General features: G+C 65.5%; 2 protein-coding genes across 4 annotated transcripts; both read left to right on the top strand.

The window, feature by feature from the left end:
• The first annotated feature begins 806 nt into the window (after positions 1–806).
• Positions 807–8,121, top strand: PCOLCE (procollagen C-endopeptidase enhancer). Of its 2 annotated transcripts, none has more exons than XM_090129534.1 (8): positions 807–960; positions 1,056–1,164; positions 2,472–2,730; positions 3,818–3,942; positions 4,661–4,797; positions 6,180–6,466; positions 7,003–7,173; positions 7,931–8,121. In XM_090129534.1, exons 1-8 carry the CDS (start codon positions 866–868, stop codon positions 8,071–8,073), a joined length of 1,326 nt encoding a protein of 441 aa, XP_089985660.1. In that variant the 5' UTR covers positions 807–865; the 3' UTR covers positions 8,074–8,121. The 2 variants fall into 2 exon arrangements, with proteins under 2 accessions (XP_089985660.1, XP_089985659.1); XM_090129533.1 differs by having other exon boundaries at positions 3,815–3,942.
• A 1,349-nt stretch (positions 8,122–9,470) lies between these two features.
• LRCH4 (leucine rich repeats and calponin homology domain containing 4) lies at positions 9,471–20,122 on the top strand. Of its 2 annotated transcripts, XM_090129532.1 has the most exons (15): positions 9,471–9,727; positions 11,977–12,121; positions 13,302–13,428; positions 14,343–14,448; positions 15,105–15,241; positions 16,064–16,149; positions 16,235–16,331; positions 16,966–17,011; positions 17,537–17,747; positions 18,292–18,328; positions 18,450–18,492; positions 18,615–18,689; positions 18,794–18,828; positions 18,966–19,040; positions 19,969–20,115. In XM_090129532.1, exons 1-15 carry the CDS (start codon positions 9,553–9,555, stop codon positions 20,068–20,070), a joined length of 1,497 nt encoding a protein of 498 aa, XP_089985658.1. In that variant the 5' UTR covers positions 9,471–9,552; the 3' UTR covers positions 20,071–20,115. The 2 variants fall into 2 exon arrangements, with proteins under 2 accessions (XP_089985658.1, XP_089985657.1); XM_090129531.1 differs by lacking the exons at positions 9,471–9,727; positions 11,977–12,121; positions 13,302–13,428; positions 14,343–14,448 and having other exon boundaries at positions 14,455–15,241; positions 19,969–20,122.
• The last annotated feature ends 1,233 nt before the right edge of the window (positions 20,123–21,355 follow it).

Below are 21,355 nucleotides of genomic sequence, written 5' to 3'. Positions count from 1 at the left end.
GTCCGTGTCATCGCCCCCCTCCCCCCAATTAAAGGCGATTTTGCCCCCCCCCCCCCCCCGCTCGGCTCTGCTCTCCTGCACGTGGACGCCCCATCACCGCGCGGCCCCGCCCCCCCGTGCCCATTGGCTCGCGCACACCCTCTGGCCACGCCCCCATCGCAATTTCTACACCGGATTGGTTGGCTGCGAGGGGAGGGGGGCGTGGCTTGCTTATCCCACCCTCGGATTGGCCGGTTGCGATGAATAAGTCCCGCCCCCGTGTCCAACCTGGCAGCTGACGCCCCGCCCTGCGCCGCGCCCATTGGCCGGCCCCCACCGCTTGGCCACGCCCCCATCCCCACCCTCCACTCGGGATTGGCCGGCTGCGAGCCGAAGGGGTGGAGCTACATGTAAACCCCGCCTCCTTTCGCTGCGGCTCCGCTCCCCTGTCCAGCCTGGCAGCTGGCGCCGCAACCATTGGCCGTCGCCCACCCTCTGGCCACGCCCCCGCCCCTAGCTCGGCTGTTGATTGGCCGGCTGCGAGACGGGGGGGCGTGGCTATGCTTAAACCCCACCCCCGCGTCCAGCACGGCAGCTGGCGCTCTGTCCCGCGCCGCGCCCATTGGCCGGCGCCCACCTTTTAGCCCCGCCCCCTCCTCGTGGCGCGCCACGCATTGGCCGGCTCCAACCCCAGAGGGGCGTGGCCTTCGCCTCGCCCCTCCCCTTTCTTTCCCTCCCTCCTCGTGCCTCGCACCCGATTGGCCGACACCGAGCCCGGCGGGGGCGTGGCCACACTCAAACCCCGCCCACTTTTGCCGCCCCCTCCCCACCTCCACCCCCCCCCCGCCTCCATTCCGCCGCCGGCGCCGCTCCGTCCGCCCGCGCCATGGGGAGCCCCGCTCCGCTCCCCGCTCCGCTCCTCCTCCTCCTCCTCCTCCCCGCGCTCCGCCCCGCCGCCGCCGCCCCCCCCAACGCCTCCAGGTAACGGGACCCCCCCAAACACCCCCCCTCCCCAAACACCCCTCCCCCCAACCCCCACCCCCAGCCCTATTTATGGCCGTGCGGTTCCCTTACAGACCCGTGTTTCTGTGCGGGGGGGAACACGGCGGGGATTCCGGTTACATCGCCAGCGAGGGATTCCCGCGCCATTACCCGCCGCACAGCAACTGCACGTGGAGCATCACGGTACCCACAGCGCCGCACAGCGGCCGGCGGGGGAATTGCGCTGTCCCCATATGTCCCCATATGTCCCCATATGTCCCCATATGTCCCCATATGTCCCCATATCCACCCGTGTCCCCATGTGCCCCCCATATCCCCCCCTGCAATCCCATAACCCCCCATGTCCCCATATCCTCCCCATATTTTCCCATAACCCCCCCATCACCTTATGCCCCCATATCTCCCCATGTCCCCCAATATCGCTGTATCCCCCATATATCCCCATATATTCCTCCATATCCCCATAAATCCCAATATGTCCCCCTATATCCCAATATATCCCCATATGTCGTTCCATATCCCCACATATCCCAATACATCCCCATATATCACCGTATATCCCAATATACCCCCATACATCCCCCCATATCCCCATACATCCCCACACATCACTGTTCCCATACGTCCCACCGTATTTTGGTGCATCCCCACGGATCCCCCCATACTGACTCCCCCACCCCCCAATGACCCCCAATGGCTCTCAATGACCCCCACTGACCCCCCCAGCCCTCCCACCCCCCAAAGTCCCCCCACCCCTCCATACTGACCCCCCCCACCCCAATGACCCCCCCAGCCCCCCTTACCACTCCATACTGACCCCCACTGCCATCCCCACCCCCCCACTCCCCAATCACCCCCAATGTCCCCCCCCACCCTAATGACCCCCCCCAGCCCCCCACCCCCCAATGATCCCCAATGTCCCCCACTGCTCTCCCCATCCCCCAATGACCCCCCAGCCCCCCCACCCCTCCATACTGAACCCCCACCCCAATGAGCCCCCCCAGCCCCCTCACCCTCCAATGTCCCCCCCACCTCTCCATACTGACCCCCCCACCCCCACTGACCCCCCCATCCCCCAATGACCCCCAATGACCCCCACGCTGACCCCCCCAGCCCCCCCACTGACCCCCCAATGACCCCCCCAGCCCCCCCACCCCTCCATACTGACCCCACCCCAATGAGCCCCCCCAGCCCCTTCACCCTCCAATGTCCCCCCACCCCCCCATGCTGACCCCCCCCCACCCCAATGACCTCCCACTGACCCCCACTGACCCCCCCATCCCCCAATGACCCCCACCTGACCCCCCCAGCCCCCCCCCACTGACCTCCCCCACTGACCCCCCCCAGCCCCCCCACCCCTCCATACTGACCCCCCCACCCCCCAATGACCCCCAATGACCCCCGCCTGACCCCCCCAGCTCGCCCCACTGACCCCCCCAATGACCCCCACTGACCCCCCCTCTTCTCCCCTCGACCCCCCCCCCCCCCAGGTCCCGGAAGGTCACGTGGTCACCTTATCGTTCCGCGTCTTCGATCTGGAGCCGGACCCGCAGTGCCGTTTCGATTCGCTGTCGGTGTTCGGCGGTCACGGTCCGGCCGCTCCGTTGTTGGGTCGTTTCTGCGGAACGTTTCGACCCGGGGCTCTGTTGTCAGCCGGAAACAAAATGGAGTTGCGCATGGAGAGCGACGGAGCCACTTCCGGGAGGGGTTTCCTCGTGTGGTACAGCGCGGGGCTGCCCCCCGCCAACGGTGAGGGGTGGGGGGAGGAGGTCGGTGGGGGGGGGGGGTCATGGGATGGGGTCAGTGGGGGTCATTGGGGGGTACAGGGGTGTCAGAGGGGGTGGGGGGGAGGGGGTGTGGGGTCATTGGGGGTCACTGGGGGTGGGGGAGAGGGGCTGTGGGGTCATTGGGGGTTATGGGGGGGTCACTGGGGGTCACGGGGGGGTCAGTGGGGGTGGGGAGGAGGGGGGTGTGGGGTCATTGTGGGTTACACGGGGGGGTCAGTGGGGGTCATTGGGGGTGGGGGAGAGGGGCTGTGAGGTTATTGGAGGTTATGGGGGGGGTCATTGGGGGTCACTGGGGGGGTCATTGGGGGCCATTGGGGGCGTGGGGTCATTGGGGGTCACTGGGGGTCGTTGAGGGTCAATGGGGGTGGGGGAGAGGGGCTGTGGGGTCATGGGGGGTTATGGGGGGGTCAGTGGGGGGGTCAGTGGGGGTGGGGAGGAGGGGGGTGTGGGGTCATTGGGGGTTACACGGGGGGGTCATTGGGGGCCATTGGGGGTCATTGGGGGCCATTGGGGGTCACTGGGGGTGGGGGGTCATTGGGGGTGGGTCATTGGGGGGGTCAGTGGAGGTCATGGGGGGTCAGTGGGGGTCATTGGAGGTCATTTAGGGTGAGGGGATCAGTGGGGGAGGTGAGTATGGGGAGGTGGGGGGTCATGGGGGGGGTGAGGGAGTGGGGGGGTCAGTGGGGGGGTCATTGTGGGGGTCACTGTGTGTCATTTGGGGCAGGGGGGTCATTGGGGGTGATTGGGAGTGAGAGGCTGGGGGGGTCATTGGGGGTGATGGGCCATTAGGGGTCATTGGGAGGGCGGTGGGGGTCCTGGGGGGGTGGGGGGTGAGGGGGTTGGGGGTTCATGGGTGGGTGGGGGGTCATTGGGATGGGGGTGGGAGCGTGAGAAAGGGTCCCCCCACAGAACCCTCCCCCCCCACCCCCCCAAATGATCCCTCCTTCCTCTTCCTCACTTTTGGGGGGGGGGGGTTGGTGATATGGGGTGACAGACCCCCCCAACCTGACCCCCCCCTCCTCTCCCCCACCCCCCCATCATCTCAGCAGAGCAGCAGTTCTGTGGGGGGCTGCTGGAGAAGGAGGAGGGCACTTTGAAGACCCCCAATTGGCCCGAGGAAAATTACCCAGCTGGCATCAGCTGCTCCTGGCACATCGTGGCCCCCCCGGATAAGGTGGGGTCGGGTGGGGGGGAGGGGGTCTTTGGGGGTGGGGTCTTTGGGGGGTTATGGGGAGGTTATGGGGGTGTTCAGGGGCTGTGGAAGGTTTGTGGGGGTCTTTGGGGGGCTATGGGGTCTTTGGGGGGGTTGTGGGGGTCTTTGAGAGGCCACTGGGGGGTTGTGGGGACACTTGGGGCATCTTGAGGGTCATTGGGGGGTGGGGGGGGTCTTCAGGGGGGTTATGGGGTCACTGGGGGGGTTATGGGGGTCTTTGGGGGGGTTGTGGGGGAGTCTTTGGGGGGTAATGGGATCAGTAGAGGGATTATGGGGGTCACTGATGGGTTGTGGGGGTCTTTGGGGGGCTTATGGGGGTCTCTGGGTCAGTGGGGGGGTCATGGGGGTCTTTGGGAGGGTGGTGGGTGTCTTTGGGGGGGTTATGGGGGGTCTCTGGGGGGTTGTGGGGGTTTTTTTAGGGATTGTAGCGGGGGTTGGGGGGGTCATTGGGGTCAATGGGGGTCAATGGGGTGGGAGGTGGGGGAGGTCAGTGGGGGGTCATTGGGGGTCAATGGGGGTGGGGGGGGTCATTGTGGGTGGGAAGGGCGTTGTGGGTCACTGGGGGGCTTATAGGGGTCTTTGTGGGGTGTCTGGGGGTCACGGGGGGGTTATGGGGTCACGGGGGGGGGGTCTGGGGGTTCACCCCCCCGACCACCCCCCCACTCAACCCCCCCCCCAGGTGGTGGAGCTGCGCTTCGGGAAGTTCGACGTGGAGGCGGACGCGCACTGCCGCTACGATTACGTGGCCGTGTTCGACGGGGCGCGCAGCGACGACGCGCGGCGGCTCGGGAGGTTCTGCGGGGACACCGCGCCGGGGTGAGGCGACAACCGCGAGCGGCGCCCCCTACCGGGAGCCGTAGGGATACAAAGACAGCGCCCCCTAGCGGGAGCCATAGGAATAGCGGGAGCCATAGGGATACACAGACACAGCGCCCCCTAGCGGGATCCATAGGGATACGCGGACACGGCGCCCCCTACCGGGAGCCGTAAGGATACACAGACAGCGCCCCCTACCGGGAGCCGTAGGGATACGCGGACACGGCGCCCCCTAACGGGATCCATAGGGATACAAAGACAGCGCCCCCTACTGGGAGCCATATAGATACACAGACAGCGCCCCCTAGCGGAAGCCATAGGAATAGCGGGAGCCATAGGGATACACAGACACAGCGCCCCCTAGCGGGAGCCAAAGGGATACAAAGACAGCGCCCCCTAGCGGGAGCCATAGGAATAGCGGGAGCCGTAGGGACACACGGACACAGCGCCCCCTATCTGGAGCCGTAGGGATACGCGGACACGGCGCCCCTTAGCGGGAGCCATAGAGATACAAAGACAGCGCCCCCTAGCGGGAGCCATAGGAACATAGAGCGCCCCCTAGCGGGAGCCGTAGGGACACACGGACACAGCGCCCCCTACTGGGAGCCATAGGGATACGCGGACACAGCGCCCCCTAGCGGGAGCCATAGAGATACAAAGACAGTGCCCCCTAGCGGGAGCCATAGGAATAGCGGGAGCCATAGGGATACACAGACACAGCGCCCCCTAGCGGGAGACATAGGAATAGCGGGAGCCAAAGGGACACACGGACACGGCGCCCCTTCCTAGAAGCCATAGGAATACATAGCGCCCCCCAGAGGGAGCCATAGGGACACACGGACACAGCGCCCCCTAATGGGAGCCATGGGGAAACACGGACACAGCGCCTCCTAGCGGGAGCCATAAGAACACCCTTCCCCAGTGACTTCCCAACCCCCCCCAAATCCCCCCAAACCCCCCCCATGACTCCCCCAACACCCCAGACACCCAGAACCCCCCCCAGTGCCCCCCAATGAGCCCCCACACCCACCGAGGCCCCCCATAACCTGCCATGAGCCTCACAACCCCCCCCAAAAGACCCCCAGAAACCCCCACAAGTGACCCCCAGTACCCCTCTCACCCCCCAGTGACCCCCCCCAATCCTCCAGCAACCCCCATAGCCCCCCCACTGACCCCCCAACCCTTCCAAAGACCCCCCAACCCCCCCCAAGTGACCCCCACACCCCTCAAAATCCCCCACATCCCCCCCATAACCTTCCATGACCACTACAACCCCCCCCCAGAACCCCCAGAACCCCCCTCCCAGTGACCCCCACGCCTCCCAATCCCAACCCCCCCCCCCTTCAAACCCCCATTTAACCCCCCCTGCCCCCCCCCCCCAGCCCCATTGTCTCAGCAGGCAATGAACTCCTGGTGCAGTTCGTCTCAGATCTCAGCGTGACAGCCGACGGCTTTTCCGCCTCCTACACCCACCGCTCCCCCCACGACCCCCCAACACCCCACAAAGACCCCCCCCCGGACCCCCCCAAATCCAAAAACGGGGCTAAAAGCACCAAAGTTTCCCCCCCGACCCCCCCACAAACCTCAACCCCCCCCACCGCCGCTCCGTGCCCGCAGCGCTGCCGTCGCACCGGGACTCTGCAGAGCAACTTCTGCAGCAGTGATTGGGGTGAGGAAATTGGGGGGGGGTCCTTGGGGGGGGGGGTCTATTGGAGATGGGGGGGTCGGTGGGGAATTGGGGGGGGGGGCTTGGGACAAGGGGGTGGGCTTAGGAAATATGGGAGGGGTCTTTGGGAGATGGGGGGGATCCTAGGGAAAGATGGTGGGGGTCCTTGGAGGGGTCCTTAGGAGATGGGGAGAGAAAATGGGGGGGAGGTCCTGGGGGGGGGGCATGGGAGATGGGGGGGTTGTTGGGGAATTGAGGGGGGTCCCTTGGGGCATGGGGGGGTCCTTGAGAGATGGGGGAGAAACTGGGGGGGGGGGCTTGGGAGATGAGGGAGGGGATCCTCGGGAAAGGGGGGGGGTTTCCTTGGGATGTGTGGGGGGGGGGGGGGTCGTTGAGATATGGGGGGGCCTTGGGGAACGGGGTGAGAAAATGAAAGGGGGGGGAGGGGGGGGAGGGGGAGGGGGGGGGTCCGTTGTGAGCTGGAGTGGGGGGGAGGGGGATGGAGGGGTCTCACTGTTGCCCCCCCCCCCCAATTGCAGTGCTGACAGGCACGGTGAAGTCTCTGTCACGTGACCCCCGCGGGGGGGGGGTGGCCGTGGTGACGGTGCTGAGCGCCTATAAAACGGGGGAGGGGCTGGGGCCACCCCCCCCCAAAGGCACCACCCTGCGCGTGGAGCTGCTGTGCGGGCAGTGCCCCGCCCTCAAGAAAGGTGGGGACCCCCCCACAGCCCCCCCCCCCTAAGGCCCTCCCCCCCATAGATCCCCCCCCCATCACTACAACCCCCCCTGACCTCCCCCCCCCCCAGATCCTCACCCCCACATCCATCCTTAAGCTGGGCGTCCCCCCCACCCCCAGAATCCCCCACCCTCTCTGACACCCCCTCCCCCTCAACCCCCCCCATCCCCACACCCACCCCCCACCATCTCTGATCCCCCCTCCCCCTCAGCCCCCCCCTCAGACCCCACTCCCCCCCCACCATTTCTGACCCTCCCCACCCCCCCCCGACCCCCCCATCCCCACACCCACCCCATCCATTTCTGCCCCCCCCCTCCCTCTGACCCCCCCATCCCCACACCTCCCCACCATCTCTGACCCCCCCCTCTAATCCCCCCCCCATCCCCACAGCCACCCCCCACCATTTCTGTCCCGCGACCCCCCCCCCATCCCCACACTCCACCCCCACCATCTCTGCCCCCCCGACCCCCCAGACCCCCCCATCCCTACACCCACCCCCCACCATCTCTGATCCCCCCCTCCCCCTTTAAACCCCCCCCATCCCTACACCCACCCCATCCATTTCTGACCCCCCCACCCCCCCATCACCACACCCAACCCCCACCTTCTCTGACCCCCCCTCCCCCTCCCCCCCCACTCCCTACACCCAACCCCAACCCTCACCAACGCTGAGTGCCTGAGTGCCCCCCCCCATAATTCTGACCCCCCCCCCCCAATTCAATCTCCCGCAGGCTCCAGTTACATCCTGATGGGGAAGCTGGGTGCTGACGGGGGGGTCCTGCTCCCCCCCGACTCTTTCGTCGTTCCCTTCCGGCAGCAGCAGCACCAAATCCTCAGCAACCTCAGCAAGCGGCCCTGCAGGGGGCAGCCCTGAGCTCCCCCCCCCCCGTCCCAGCACGGCCCCCCCCCATTTCAGTGAGCCCCCCCCCATATATATATATATACACGCAGTAAAAAGCGCACAGATGGAGCTCGGACCCCCCCCAATTCACCCCGTAGTGATCGTGGCGGTGCTGCGGCGCCTTTAAGAACAGGCGTGGGGGCGTGGCCGTGGTGTTTGGGGGCGTGGCTTTGCGGAGGAGGGGGGCGTGGCCTGGCTCGGCGCTATAAAAGGGACGGCCGGGGCGGCCCTACCGCAGTCGGGGGGCGGGCGGGTTGTCGTCAGGCGGTAGTTTTGTTCTTCTCCGCCCCCCCTGTAGTGTGACTACAGGGGAATTATACGCATTAACCGGCAGCACAGGCACCCGGGGCTGCGGGGAGGGATCTGCAGAACGTAGAGGCGGCCCCGGAGCCGCTCATTTGGGCCGGCATCTCGCGGTGTAGCCCGCCTGAGCGCTAATTGCCGTAAGGAGGAGCATCCGTGAGCCGGCGGCTGCTCGGCTTGGGGTTCCCGGGCCCGGTGCTGACCGTCCCTGAGTGCGGGCGTGAGTTGTGCTAGGCTGAGGTCGCGCCTGCTGCCCTGTGCGGCCATAGGGCGGAAGCGCTGTCAATCTGCTGCTTGCCGACCTCTGATTGGCCCCGGTGGGCGCTTCAGGCAGCGTCTCGCCCTCCCCTGAGATAACTTGCTCGCTGATTGGCTGCCTCTGTGTTCACTGGGCTGTGGTTCCGCCCTCCGCTGAGGTACCGCGCCCTCTGATTGGCCGCCTGGATAATCACTCTCGGTGGTGCCGTCCTCTCCTGAGGTATTGCGCTCGCTGATTGGCCACTTGAGGGGGAAAGAGCGAGATGTCCCGCCCTCCCTTCTGGGAATACGCCCTCTGATTGGCTCTCTGGGCTATCAGTCTGTCCGCCCCACCGCCTGCAGCGATTTCCTCTCCTGGGATTGGCCAGCCCGCTTATCGCAGGCCCCGCCCCTTCTGTCGCCGTTTCTGTGGGCTTCGAAGCATCAGTGGTTGAGCCGCACATCAATCAAAGGCTTCGCTCCTCCTTCTCAAATGGGTTTGGCTCTCTGCGTGCCCTAGCTGACTTCTGATTGGATGTCGCCTAGTGACTAGCTCCGCCCTCCTGCGCGTGATTGGTAGAAAAGGGCAGCCCTGCCTTTTCTTCTTCTCCTCCCTGTTAGTGGATTGGCTGCGAGCAAGCAGCGTCCCGCCCTCGTCGCTCACGATTGGCCCTCCCTCCTGCTCATTAGAAACAGCACGCCCTTACTTCCGCTTTCTTCCTTCTCCCCGCCCTCCCTCCTTCCCATTGGCCAGCCTCCAGGCGGAGCCCCGCCTCCCCGCCTCTCCTCCCGCTCCGATTGGCCTAACCGCGCTGTCCCCGCCCCTTCCGCCACGCTTCCTTCCGCTCCCCCTCGGCGGGGCGCTCAGTTCGGCGGCGGCGGCCGCGGTTGCGCAGCGCTGCGTTCCCCGCGATGGAGGCGGAAGCGGCTCCATCTTTGGGACTTCCGCCGTTCGGTGGAACGGCCACGGAGCGCGCCCTGGAGGAGGCGGCGGCCACGGGAAAGCTCAGCTTGGCCGGCCGCCGGCTGCGCTGCTTCCCGGACGGCGCGGCCCAGCGCTGGGATCTCAGCGACACAACGCAGGCCGGTGAGGCCACGCCCCCCTTTTCCGCTTGACCACGCCCCCTCGTGTGACCACGCCCTCACTTCTCATTTGGCCCCGCCCCCATTCCCGTGGCCACGCCCCTTAGGTGGGGCTGGTGGGGATTATGGGGGTCTTTGGGGGGGGTCTGAGGGTCATTTGGGGGGGGGTTGAGGTCACTGGGGGGGCAGCGGGGGTCTTTGGGGGGGTTGCAAGGGTCTCTGGGAGCACTGGGGGGGTTTGGGGAGTCTTTGAGGGGGTTGTAGGGGTCTCTGGGGGCACTGGGGGGGTAATGGGGGGGTCGTTGGGAGGGGTTGGGGTCACTGGAGGTCAGTGGGAGGAGGGTGGGGGTCTCTGGGGAGGGTTGGGAGCTTATGGGGGTCTTTGGGGGAGGTCTGAGGGTCAATGGGGGGGGTTGAGGTCACCAGAGGGGCAGCGGGGGTCTTTGGGGAGGGTTGTAGGGGTCTCTGGGGGGGGTTAGAGGGGCAATGGGGGGTTATGGGGGTCTTTGGGGGAGGGTTGGGGTCACTGGAGGTCAGTGGGGGGGGTGGTGGGGGTCTTTGGGGGGGGATATAAGGGTCTGTGGGGGGATCTGAGAGGCAATGTGGGGGTTATGGGCAACTTTGGGGGGGGGTTGGAGAGGCCACTTGGGGATTTGTGGGGGCAGTGGGGGGTTATGTGGGTATTTGGGGGGGGGGGTGAGGGTCTCTGGGTGGGATTGGGATCTTTGGGGGGGGCTGTGCGGGTCACTGGGGGGGGGGTTGGGGGGCTGTGAGGGGAACTGGAGGGGCTGGGGGGCACTGAAGGGGGCTGTAGCAGCCATTGGGGGGGGGTCTCTGGGGGGGGCTGGAGGGTGGTACGGGGTCCGTGGGGGGGTCTTTGGGGTTTCTGGAGGTCATGGGGGGGGGGGAACGGGAAGGAGATCTTTTGGGTGTTTCTGAGAGTCTCTGGATCTCTGGATGGGGGTCTTTGGTTGGTTGTGGGGGTCTCTGGGGGTGGGGGCTATGATGGGGCGGGGGGGGGGTTCTTTGGGGGGGGGGGGTTATGGGGGTTCCTGTAGGGATTACTGGCGATTATTGGTGTTGGGAATCCGGGTTCGAATCCCGGCTCGGACCGCTCCGCCCCCAAAAGGTTCCGGGTTCGAATCCCGGCTTCGCCTTCCCATCCCCCCCCCCGGCTCCCCCCCGGGTTTCCCCGCAGCAGAGGAGCGGTTCGGTGGGACGAACCCGAGCGCCCGGTTCAGCCGGGTTGTGGGGGGGAGGGGGGGGAGGGGGGGGGGGGCGGAGCACCGAGGGCCGCCCCCAGCCCCACCCCACCCCTTCCCCTCCCCTCTTCCCCCCCCCCCCCATAAGTGGGGACCCCAGCCCCCTTCCTTCATCTCCCTGCCCCACAGCGGACCCCCCCGCATCCATTTCTCTCTGCCCTGCATCTCTGCCCCACAACTCTCCTCCCTGCCCCCCCCCGTTGCCCTCCACACTTTACAGCTCTGCCCCACATCCCCCATCTCCCCCCCATCTCCTCCCCACCCTCATCTCTGTCCCCCCCCTGCCCCCCACCCCCTATCTCCCCCCCAACTCCAACTCCCCCCATCTCCTTCCCACCCCCATCTCTGCCCCCCCCACCCCCCATCTCATCTCTCCCCCCATCTCTGCCCCCCCCATCTGCCCCCCACCTCCATCTCTGCCTCCCCACCCCCCTATGTCCCCCCATCTCACCTCTCCCCCCCATTTATTCCTCCTCCCCCCTGCCCCCCACCCCCATCTCTGCCCCCCTCACCCCCCCATCCCCCCCATCTCCCCCCCACCCCCATCTCCCCCCATCTCCCCCCTGCCCCCCACCCTCTCCATCTCCCCCCATCTCTGACCCCCCATCTCTGCCCACCCCATCTCTCCCCATCTGCCCCCCACCCCCATCTCTGCTCCTCCATCCCCCCCATCTCATCTCTCCCCCCATTTATTCCTCCTCCCCCCCACCCCCATCTCCCCCCATCTCCCCTACTCCCCCCATCTGTGCCCCCCCCATCTCCCCCCCACTCCCACCTTTGCCCTCCCCCCTGCCCCCCAACTCCCCCATCTCCCCCCCCACCCCCATCTCTGCCCCCCCATCTCCCCCCTGCCCCCCACCCCCCACCTCCCCCCTCATCTCCCCCCCACTCCCACCTTTGCCCTCCCCCCTGCCCCCCAACTCCCCCCATCTCCCCCCCACCCCCACCCTTGCCCCCCCCCGCCCCCCACTCACCTCCCCCCCCCCCCCAGACCTGTCCCGGAACCGGCTGGCCGCGGTGCCGCCGGCGGTGCTGGGCCTGCAGTGCCTGGAGCTGCTGAGCCTGGCGCAGAACTGCCTGCGCTCCGTGCCGGCGCACATCGCCGAGCTCGGCGCCCTCACGCACCTCAACGTCAGGTGGGGGGGGGGCAAAAAAATTGGGGCGGGGGGGGCAAAAAAATTGAGGGGGGGGCATGAGGAGGGGGGGCGTGAAAGTCGAGGGGGGAAAAATGGGGAGGGGGGACAAAAAAATGGGGGGGGATTTGAGGGGGGGCGTGAAAGTTAAGGGGGGAAAAATGGGGAGGGGGGACAAAAAAATGGGGGGGTGAATATGAGGAGGGGGGTCGTAAAAGTTGGGGGGGGAAAATGGGGGGGGATTTGAGGAGGGGGGTTGTAAAAGTTGGTGGGGGGGAAATGGGGGGGGACAAAATGGGGTGAAAATGAGGAGGGGGGTTGTAAAAGTTGGGGGGGACAAAAAAATGGGGGGGTTGGGCATGAGGAGGGGGGGCGTGAAAGTTGGGGGGGGAAATCGGGGTGAAAATGAGGAGGGGGGTCGTAAAAGTTGGGGGGGGGGACAAAGTGGGGGGGGACAAAATGGGGGGGCAAAGTGAAGTTGGATGGAGGAGGGTCCTAAAATGGGGGGGGTGCAAAAAAATGGGGGGGGTGAACATGAGGAGGGGGGCTGTAAAAGTTAGGGGGGGGCAAAGTGGGGGGGGGGGGACAAAAAATGGGGGGGTGAAAATGAGGAGGGGGGTCGTAAAAGTTGGGGGGTGACAAAGTGGGGGGGGACAAAATGGGGGGGGCAAAGTGAGGTTAGATGGGGGAGGGTCTCAAAATGGGGGGGGGGAATCACAAAATGGGGAGGGGGACAAAAAATGGGGGGGTCTGGACATGAGGAGGGGGGTTGTAAAAGTTGGAGGGGGGACAAATTGGAGGGAGGGGGACAAAATGGGGGGGCAAAGTGAGGTTGGAGGGAGGAGGGTCCTAAAATGAGGGGGGTCTCAAAATGGGGAGGGGGGCCAAAAAAATGGGGGGGGGAGAGATGGAATGGGGGTGTGTGAAAACGAGGAGGGGAGTTTTAAAAGTTTGGGGGGGAAAACAAAATTGAGGGGGGGTCAGAGTGAGGTTGGAGGGTCCTAAAAAGGGGGGGGGTCTCAAAACGGGGGGGGGGGGGACAAATTGGGGGGGGGTGGCACACAAATTTGGGGGTGGGGGTCTGGCAGTCAGGGGGAGGGACACAGAGTAAAGGGGGGGGGGTCCCACAATCCGGGGGGGTCCCATAATACGACCCCCCCCCCAATTTTTCTCCCCCCCCCAGCCGCAATCAGCTCCGCTCGCTGCCCCCCGCGCTGTGCCGCCTGCAGCTCCGCGTGCTGCTGCTCAGCCACAACCGCCTGCAGCGCCTCCCGGAGGCCATCGGAGGAATGGCAGCGCTCAGGCAGCTGGTGGGAGACCCCCCCCAAATGGGAGACCCTCCCCTAAATGAGAGACCCCCCCCCAAATGGGAGACCCTCCCCTAAATGAGAGACCCCCCCCCGAAATGGGAGACCCCCCCAAATGGGAGACCCTCCCCTAAATGAGAAACCCCCCCCCCAAATAAGAGATCCCTCCCAAATGGGAGACACCCCCCAATTGGGAGACCCCCCCGAAATGGGAGACACACCCCTAAATGGGAGACCCCCCCAAATGAGAGACCCTCCCCTAAATGAGAGACCCCCCCCCAAATGGGAGACCCTCCCCTAAATGAGAGACCCCCCCCCAAATTGGGAGACACACCCCTAAATGAGAGGACACCCCCCCCAAATTGGGAGACCCTCCCCTAAATGAGAGACCCCCCCCCAAATTGGGAGACACACCCCTAAATGGGAGACCCCCCCCCAAATTGGGAGACCCCCCTCCAAATTGGGAGACACACCCCTAAATGACAGACCCCCCCTGAAATGGGAGACCCCCCCAAATGGGAGACCCTCCCCTAAATGAGAGACCCCCCCCCCAAATGGGAGACACACCCCTAAATGGGAGACCCCCCCCAAATAACAGACCATCCCGCAAATTGGGAGACACACCCCCAAATGGGAGACCATGCCGTAAATGAGAGACCCCCCCCCCTAAATGGGAGACCCTCCCAAATTGGGAGACCCCCCCCAAATAAGAGATCCTCCCCTAAATGGCCCCCCCCCCCAAGTGGGAGACCCCCCCCCCCAAATAAGAGATCCTCCCACAAAATGGGGCCCTCCTCTTCGGATATGGGACTGCCCGCCCCCACACTGGGGTCTCTCCCTCACTTTATGCCCCCCCCCCCATATTGTATCCCCCCCCCGATTATATCCCACCCCCCAATTTTTGCCCCCCCCAATAGGACGTGAGCTGCAATGAGCTCCGCTCCCTACCGCCCTCTATGGGCCGCTTGTCGTCATTGCGGGACCTCAACGTGCGCCGCAATCGGATCACGGCGCTGCCCGCCGGTAGGGGGCGCTGTGGGGCGGCGATCACTTATGGGGCGCTATGGGGCTGCGATCACTTATGGGGCGCTATGGAGTAGCAATCACTTATGGGCCTGCAACCACTTATGGGGCGCTATGGGGCGGTGATCACTTATGGGGCACTGTGGGGCTGGCACTTATATGGGGCGCTGTGGGGAGGCGATCACTTATGGGGCTGCAATCACTTATGGGGTGTTATGGGGCAGTGATCACTTATGGGGCACTATGGGGTAGTGATCACTTGTATGCCTGCAATCACTTATGGGGCGCTGTGGGGCCAGCCCTTATGGGGCACTATGGGGCTGCAATCACTTATGGGGTGCTATGGGGTTGCATCACTTATGGGGTGCTATGGGGCAGCGATTATTTATGGGGCGCTATGGGGTTACCAATCATGGGGTGCTGTGGGGCAGCGATTACTTATGGAGCACTGTGGGGCTGGCACTTATGGGGCGCTGTGGGGCAGCACTTAAGAAGTGCTATGGGGCCCGCATGGGGTGGGGGTCTCCGTGGGTTGGGGGTCTCTATGGGGTGGGATCTGAATGGGGTTGGGGGGGGGGGGGGGGGATGTCTCTCTAGGCTCTGCATCTCTATGATCCGCGGGGGCGGTGACGTCACCGCGCCTGCCGTCCAATCAGAACTGTCGTTACTGCCGTTGGTGCGCTTGGATTTCTCCTGCAATCACGTGACCGCCATCCCGCGCTGCTTCCGCCGCCTGCGCCTCCTGCAGGCGCTGCTCTGCGAGCACAACCCGCTGCGCGCGCCGCCCCCACACGTAACGACCCCCCCATAGGGACCCCCGCCCACCCTATAGGGCCCCAACCCCTGAGAGACCCCCACCCCATAGAGACCTGAACCCATAGGGACCCTCACCCCTGAGAGACCCCCACCCATAGGGACACCCAACCCTATAGGGACGCCCACCCACAGGGACCCTCACCCATAGGGACCCCATAGAGACCCCCACCCTTAGGGACCCTCACCCATAGGGACCCCAGCACCACAGGGACCCCCACCCTTAGGGACCCCCACCCACCCTACAGGGACCCCCACCCCATAGAGACCCCAATCCTTAGGGACGCCCGCCCACCCATAGGGACCCCCAACCCTATAGGGACCCCCACCCTTAGGGACCCCAACCCCACAGGGACCCCCACCCACAGGGACCCCCACCCATAGGGATCCCCACCCTGAAAGACCCCACGCACCCATAGGGACCCCCACCTTGAGGGACCCCCACCCCTGAGAGACCCCCACCCTTAGGAACCCCAACCCATAGGGACCGCCACCCCATAGGACCCTCACCCCATACTGACCCCAACCCCATAGAGACCCCCCCATGCAGACCCCCACCCCATAGCGACCCCCCCAGACCCCTCCCACCTCCTAAAGAACCACTCAGCCCCCCCACCCCATTGAACCCCCCTGCAAACCCCATAGCCCCCCCCCCAGACCCTCCCCATCCCATTGAGCCCCCACCCCATAGAGACCCCCAGCCCCCCCCACCTAATAAAACATCACTCAGACCCGCCCCGTAGAGCCCCCCCCACCCCAATGATCCCCCCCAGCCCCCCCCCCAATTTGTGCCCCCCCCCAGGTGTGCCTGAAGGGCCGCGTTCACATCTTTAAGTACCTCCAATCAGAGCCCCCCGATGCCGCCCCCCCCGACGCCTTCACCCCGTGGTAAGAGGGGCTTTTTTTTTTTGGGTGGGGGGGCTACACAACGACACACCCCCCCACACAACGTGCCCCCCCCCGCCCTCCATAGCCTCCCCACAGAGCTGTGCCCCCTTCGCCCCCGGGGGGGTTTGGATTCCGGCTTCAACAGCGTCGACAGCGGCAGCAAACGGTGGTCTGGAAATGAGGTGAAGACCCCCCCTTGTGTGTCCCCCCCCCCCAAACTCCCCGGACCCCCAGTGCCCCCCAACTCCCCACATATCCAGGACCCCCCCAAATACCCCCATATCTCCCCCAGGACTCCTCCATACCCGGACCCCCCCCCCAGATGCCCCCAGACCCCCCCCTTAATATTCCCCCCCCCAGACTCCTCCATATCCTCCCCCCCCAGACCCTCAAAACCCTAGAGCCCCCCCCATCCAAATCCTGACCCCCGCCGACACCCTTAGACCCCCCACACACACACAGACCCTCCCTCCCATGACACCCCAGAGCCCCCCCAAGACCCCCACCATATCCAGCCCCCCCCCCCCAGACCCCCAGACCATCAGACCCCCCTCAGATGCCCCCCGACCCCTCCCATACCCCCATAGCCCCCCCAAGACCCCCCCCACCCCCCTATACCCCCCCCATATCCAGCCCCTCCCTCAACCCCCCCCAATATCCCCCCCCAGATGCTTCCACCCCCTCTTATACCCCCCCATATCCCTCCCCAGACCCCCAGACCACCCCCAGACGCCCCCCCCAAGACCCCCCCCACACCCCCCAACCCCCCCCCCCATATCCACCCCCCCCTCAACCCCCTTTTTCCCCCCCCCTCAGTTCTCAGACCTCACCCACGGCCCCAAGGAGAAGCGCAGCCCAGTGGGTGAGCACTGTGCCCCCCCCTCAAATCCCCCCCCCACAACCCCCCCACGACCCCCCATAACCACCCACCCTCCTCATCTCTCCCCCCCTCTTAACCCCCTCCCCCCATTCCCCCCCGTAAGCCCCCCCATATCCCCCCCCCCTTATTTCCACCACCCACCCCCACTACCCTAATTTTTTTTGGGGGGGGGCTGCAATAATAACACACTGGTGCCCCCCCCCAACCCGGGGGTCCATGTACCCCCCCAACCCGCTCCCCCATTTTCCCACCCTTAATTTGGGGGGGGGGGGGCTGTGAGAAGAAAGACTGGTGCCCCCCCTTTCCTTGCCCCCCCCCCCCCCCTTTCTGTCCCCCCCCACCCCCCTCAACATGGGGGTCAGTGCTCCCCTCCCCCCCCCAAGAGCTGAAACACTCTCTTTTCCCACCCTAATTTTTTTTTTTTTTTGGGGGGGGCTGCAATAAGACACATTGGTGCCCCCCCCCCCAGGCCTAAAATCCCCGCCCCCCCCCCCATTTTCCCCATAGGTGGTGACAGCGACCCCGAGCAGCTGGAGCTGCTGGAGGGCAGCACCACGGGGGGGGAGGAGGAAGAGGAGCCCCCCCGTACCCCCCCCCAACCCCCGGGGGGGTCACCTGTCAGTGTGAGGTGGGGGGGGGACAAGCAGAAGAGACCCCCCCGGAGTTTGCAGCTGTGGAGGGAGAGAGAAAAAGGATGGAGGGAGGAGAAAAGGAGCAGGTATTGGGGAGGGGGGGGAAAAGGGGGGGGTCTGGGCGTTGAGGGGGGGTCCGGGCATTTGCATGGGGGGGACACACGTGGGGGGTCTGGGCGTTGAGGGGGGGGCCAGGGGGTTTGGGGGGGGATGCATGTGGGGGGGGCTGGGATTTTTTGGGGGGGGATGTGTGTGGGGGGGGCTGGGGTTGTTGGGGGGGCACGCGTGGGGGGGGGGTCCGGGCATTTGGGGGGGGGAGGGACACGCATGGGGGGGGTCTGGGGGTTTGGGGGGGGATGGGGGGGCTGATGGGAGGGTCATGGGGGTGGGGGGCATATGGGGAGTTGGGGGGACATAGGGGTGGGGGTCTGGGGGGGGGACAAGGGGGGGTCACGTGGACATTTTGGGGGGGTCAGGGAGACACTGGGGGAGTTGGGGGGGTCATAGGGACATGGGGGTGTGGGGGGGTAGGGGGCACATTGGGACCCCCCCCCCATTAAGTGCCACCCTCTCCCCCCCCCACCGCCCCCTCTGCCCCCCCCCCACCTCACTGTGCCCCCCCCCCAATAGCGACCCAATGGAGCCCAGCACTTTGCTGCAGCAGCAGGTGAGCAGTTCATTAATTCATTCGGTTAATTACAGCTCATTACAGCTCATTACATCCCCCGGGGGGGGGGGGGGGCTGCATATTAATAATATGTGTGTTTTCCCCCCCCCATCCGGCCCAGACCCCCAGAGCCCCCCCCCCAGCAGTGCTGTCAGCCCATCACGGTGAGCATAGGGACATTAAAGGGGGGGTGGGGGGGTCACAAGGGGGTCGTTTGGGGGGGGGGGGGGATATATGGGGTGTTTGACCCCCCCTCTCCTTTGTTCCCCCCCCCCCCTCAAAACAGAGCCCCCCCACCCCCATGAAGCCCCCAGACCCAACAGTTTCCTCTTCCGGGTGAACAGCTCTAAACCTGCGGCAGGTAAATCTCCCCCCCCCGACCCCCCCCAATAAAAAGACCCACCCCCATTAAATAAAAGACCCCCCCCCCCCAATGATGATGTCCCCCCCCTCCTATTTTTGCAGCCCCCCCCCGTGGCGAAGAGACGGAGCTGCAGCAGGTGAAGGGGGGGGGGGGGGAGGAATTGCATGTGTGTGTGTGTGTGTGGAGACCCCCCCCCCAAAATGGGGCGGAGTGTGTATAGAAATATATGGGGGGGGGGGGTCTTCACACTGCCCCCCCCCCCCCCAACTGCAGAGCACAGAGGCACAGCTGCTGGAGGAGGGGGGGGGGGCTGCACTGTGCCCCCCCTGCGGGATCTCCAGGACCACTGTGAGTGACCCCCCCTCCCAGAACAGCCCCCCCACTCCCCTTCTGCCCACATTCCCCCTCTTTACCCCCCCCTGATTCCCCCCCCCATTTGCCCCCCCCTTTACCCCCATACACCCCCAATTCCCCCCCCATTCCCCCCCACCCCCATTTGCCTACATTTCCCCCCCTCAATCCCCCCCCCCACTCCCACATCCTCCCATAACCGCTGGAGGGGGGGGGGGGGGGCACAACCATCCCCCTTCCCCACCCCTTCCCGTTTCTCCTCCCTCCCCCCCAACCCCCCCCCAATTGCTGACGCCCCCCCCTCGTCTCTCCGCAGCCCCCCCCCCCGTGGCCCCCCCCCGGCTGCTGGCTGGCTTTGCTCTCTTCTATGCCGTCCTGATGGCGCTGCTTTACCGCGGCTTCTGTGCCACGCTGGGCTGCTGAGGGGGGGGGGCACGGTGAGGGGGGGGGACAACACCCCCCCCCCTTCCATACTGCCCCCCCTGCATCGCCTTCACGTGCCTTAATAATGGGGAAATGGGGGGGGCACCCCCTCCCCCCCCCCCAGTCATCTCTATGTGCCTTAATGGGGAAACTGGAGGGCGGGGGGGGGGGGGGAGGGGCGACCACCCCCCCCCCCCATCCCCACCCCCCCCATTCCATTCTCATTCCGCCTTTCCAAATAATTATTATAATAATTATTATTAATTAATTATTATAACACTACCACGACCCCCCCCCGCTAAATTATATTTAATATAAATTCATATATATATATATATATAGGGAGCCCCCCCCCACGGGGGTTCCCCCCCCCAACAGCTGCTGTCTGTTGTCTGTTCTGCGCGCTGTGTCCCCCCCCCAAATGTGCCCCCCCCACCCCCAACTCAACGTCCCCCCCCCGCCTTATTGATCTCTTTCTCCCCCCCCCCCCAAAACCCCCAAGGCTGCTCAACAGGAGGAGGAAAACCCAGCGTGCGGCCCCCCCCCAGCGGACTGCCCCCCCATTTATTTCAATGGAGATCAAACCAAAGCCCCGAAACTGTAAAATATTGCCTCAAATCCAACCCCCCCTCGCCCCCCCCCCAAACAGTTCCTTTGGGGGGGGGTCCCTCTTTTGGGTGGGGGGGGGCGGCTGAAAGATTGGGGGTGGGGGGGTCCCAGAGTGACCGCGTTTCTATAGAATATATTTAATATTTCACAGCTTTTCTCAGGAAAAATAAAACGGGGGGGGGGTCCTGAAATCTGCCCCCCCCCCTCCCCCAATGAACTGCCATCACTCAGAGCCACGTGCACTCAGAGCCGCGCCCCCCCGCAAAGCCCCGCCCCCTCCAGGATAACCCCGCCCTCAGGGGGTACATCAGCCAATCAGCATCCTGCCCTTGCCAACCGGACTCCGCCCTTTTGTGGGAACGGCATCCAATCAGCCGGAGCCTCCCGGTCCTAGCCCCGCCCAATGCACCGAAGGCCCCGCCCCTTGGGCCAGCGGCAGCCAATCATTCGCAGCCCCGTTACAAGCCCCGCTTTCTGCCAAGCAAACCCCACCCTGATTGGCAGCCAATCAGCATCGGCCACCCCCTCCTAGCCCCGCCCCCTTCCCCACAAACCCCGCCCTTCTCACGGGCGGCAGCCAGTCAGCCTTTGCCGCCCTCTGACCCCGCCCCTCTCCCAGCACAGCGATGCACACGGGGCTGCGCTCACCGCTCCGCCCCGACAGCTCCGCGTTCCGTCCTCCAGCTCCAGCCGTGGGCCACCGCCATCAACCGCTCCAACAGCGGCGAAGCGACGGGGCACACTGCGCAGGCGCGGCTCCGCCCCTTTTCTTCGAGGAGCATCGCGCATGCGCAACTCTGAACGCGCTGCGCACGCTCAGCCGCTCCTAGTTCCATAAACGCACAGTGCGCAGGCGCGGCTCCGCCTCCCTTTACTGCACGCATGCGCAGTTCCCGGTTCACTCGCCGCGCATGCGTAGCTGCAGCCCTGGTCGCACACGTGTGCAGCACGTGGCCCCCGTCGCCCAATGTATCGCGATGCCCCCCCCCAAATGTGCCCTCCCCCCCTCCCCCCCCCCCAGTCGGTCGGATCCCGCCCCCCCCCTTCCATAACCAGACTCTGCGCTTCATTTCTGTTTAATAGTGCACAGAACCGCTGTACAAAAGAACCCCCCCCCCCCATTTTCCATCCCCCCACCCTCACTCCCTACGCTCGGGTCCCATTGGACCCCCCCCACCCCCCCCTCCTCACCCCGTACCACCGCCCCCCCATCTCAGCTTTACAGCCCGGGGGGGGGCGGAAGGGGGGTTAGGAGTTAAAGCGGCGGCGAAGGCATTCGT

This window comes from Phasianus colchicus, chromosome 36 (assembly GCF_987193195.1).
Source record: "Phasianus colchicus chromosome 36, bPhaCol1.hap1.1, whole genome shotgun sequence".
Lineage (NCBI taxonomy): Eukaryota > Metazoa > Chordata > Aves > Galliformes > Phasianidae > Phasianus > Phasianus colchicus.
Note: the sequence above shows the minus strand (reverse complement) of the source record. Positions and strands in the feature narration are given on the sequence as shown.

Bases quoted from the DNA above. Each gene is read 5' to 3' on its own strand.
- PCOLCE (XM_090129533.1), top strand. From the start codon at position 866: ATGGGGAGCCCCGCTCCGCTCCCCGCTCCGCTCCTCCTCCTCCTCCTC. The intron at 961-1,055 runs GTAACGGGACCC...GTTCCCTTACAG, and splicing joins GCCCCCCCCAACGCCTCCAG to ACCCGTGTTTCTGTGCGGGG. The intron at 1,165-2,471 runs GTACCCACAGCG...CCCCCCCCCCAG, and splicing joins ACTGCACGTGGAGCATCACG to GTCCCGGAAGGTCACGTGGT.
- LRCH4 (XM_090129531.1), top strand. From the start codon at position 14,489: ATGGGGCTGCGATCACTTATGGGGCGCTATGGAGTAGCAATCACTTAT. The intron at 18,329-18,449 runs GTGAGCAGTTCA...CATCCGGCCCAG, and splicing joins GCACTTTGCTGCAGCAGCAG to ACCCCCAGAGCCCCCCCCCC. The intron at 18,829-18,965 runs GTGAAGGGGGGG...CCCCAACTGCAG, and splicing joins AAGAGACGGAGCTGCAGCAG to AGCACAGAGGCACAGCTGCT.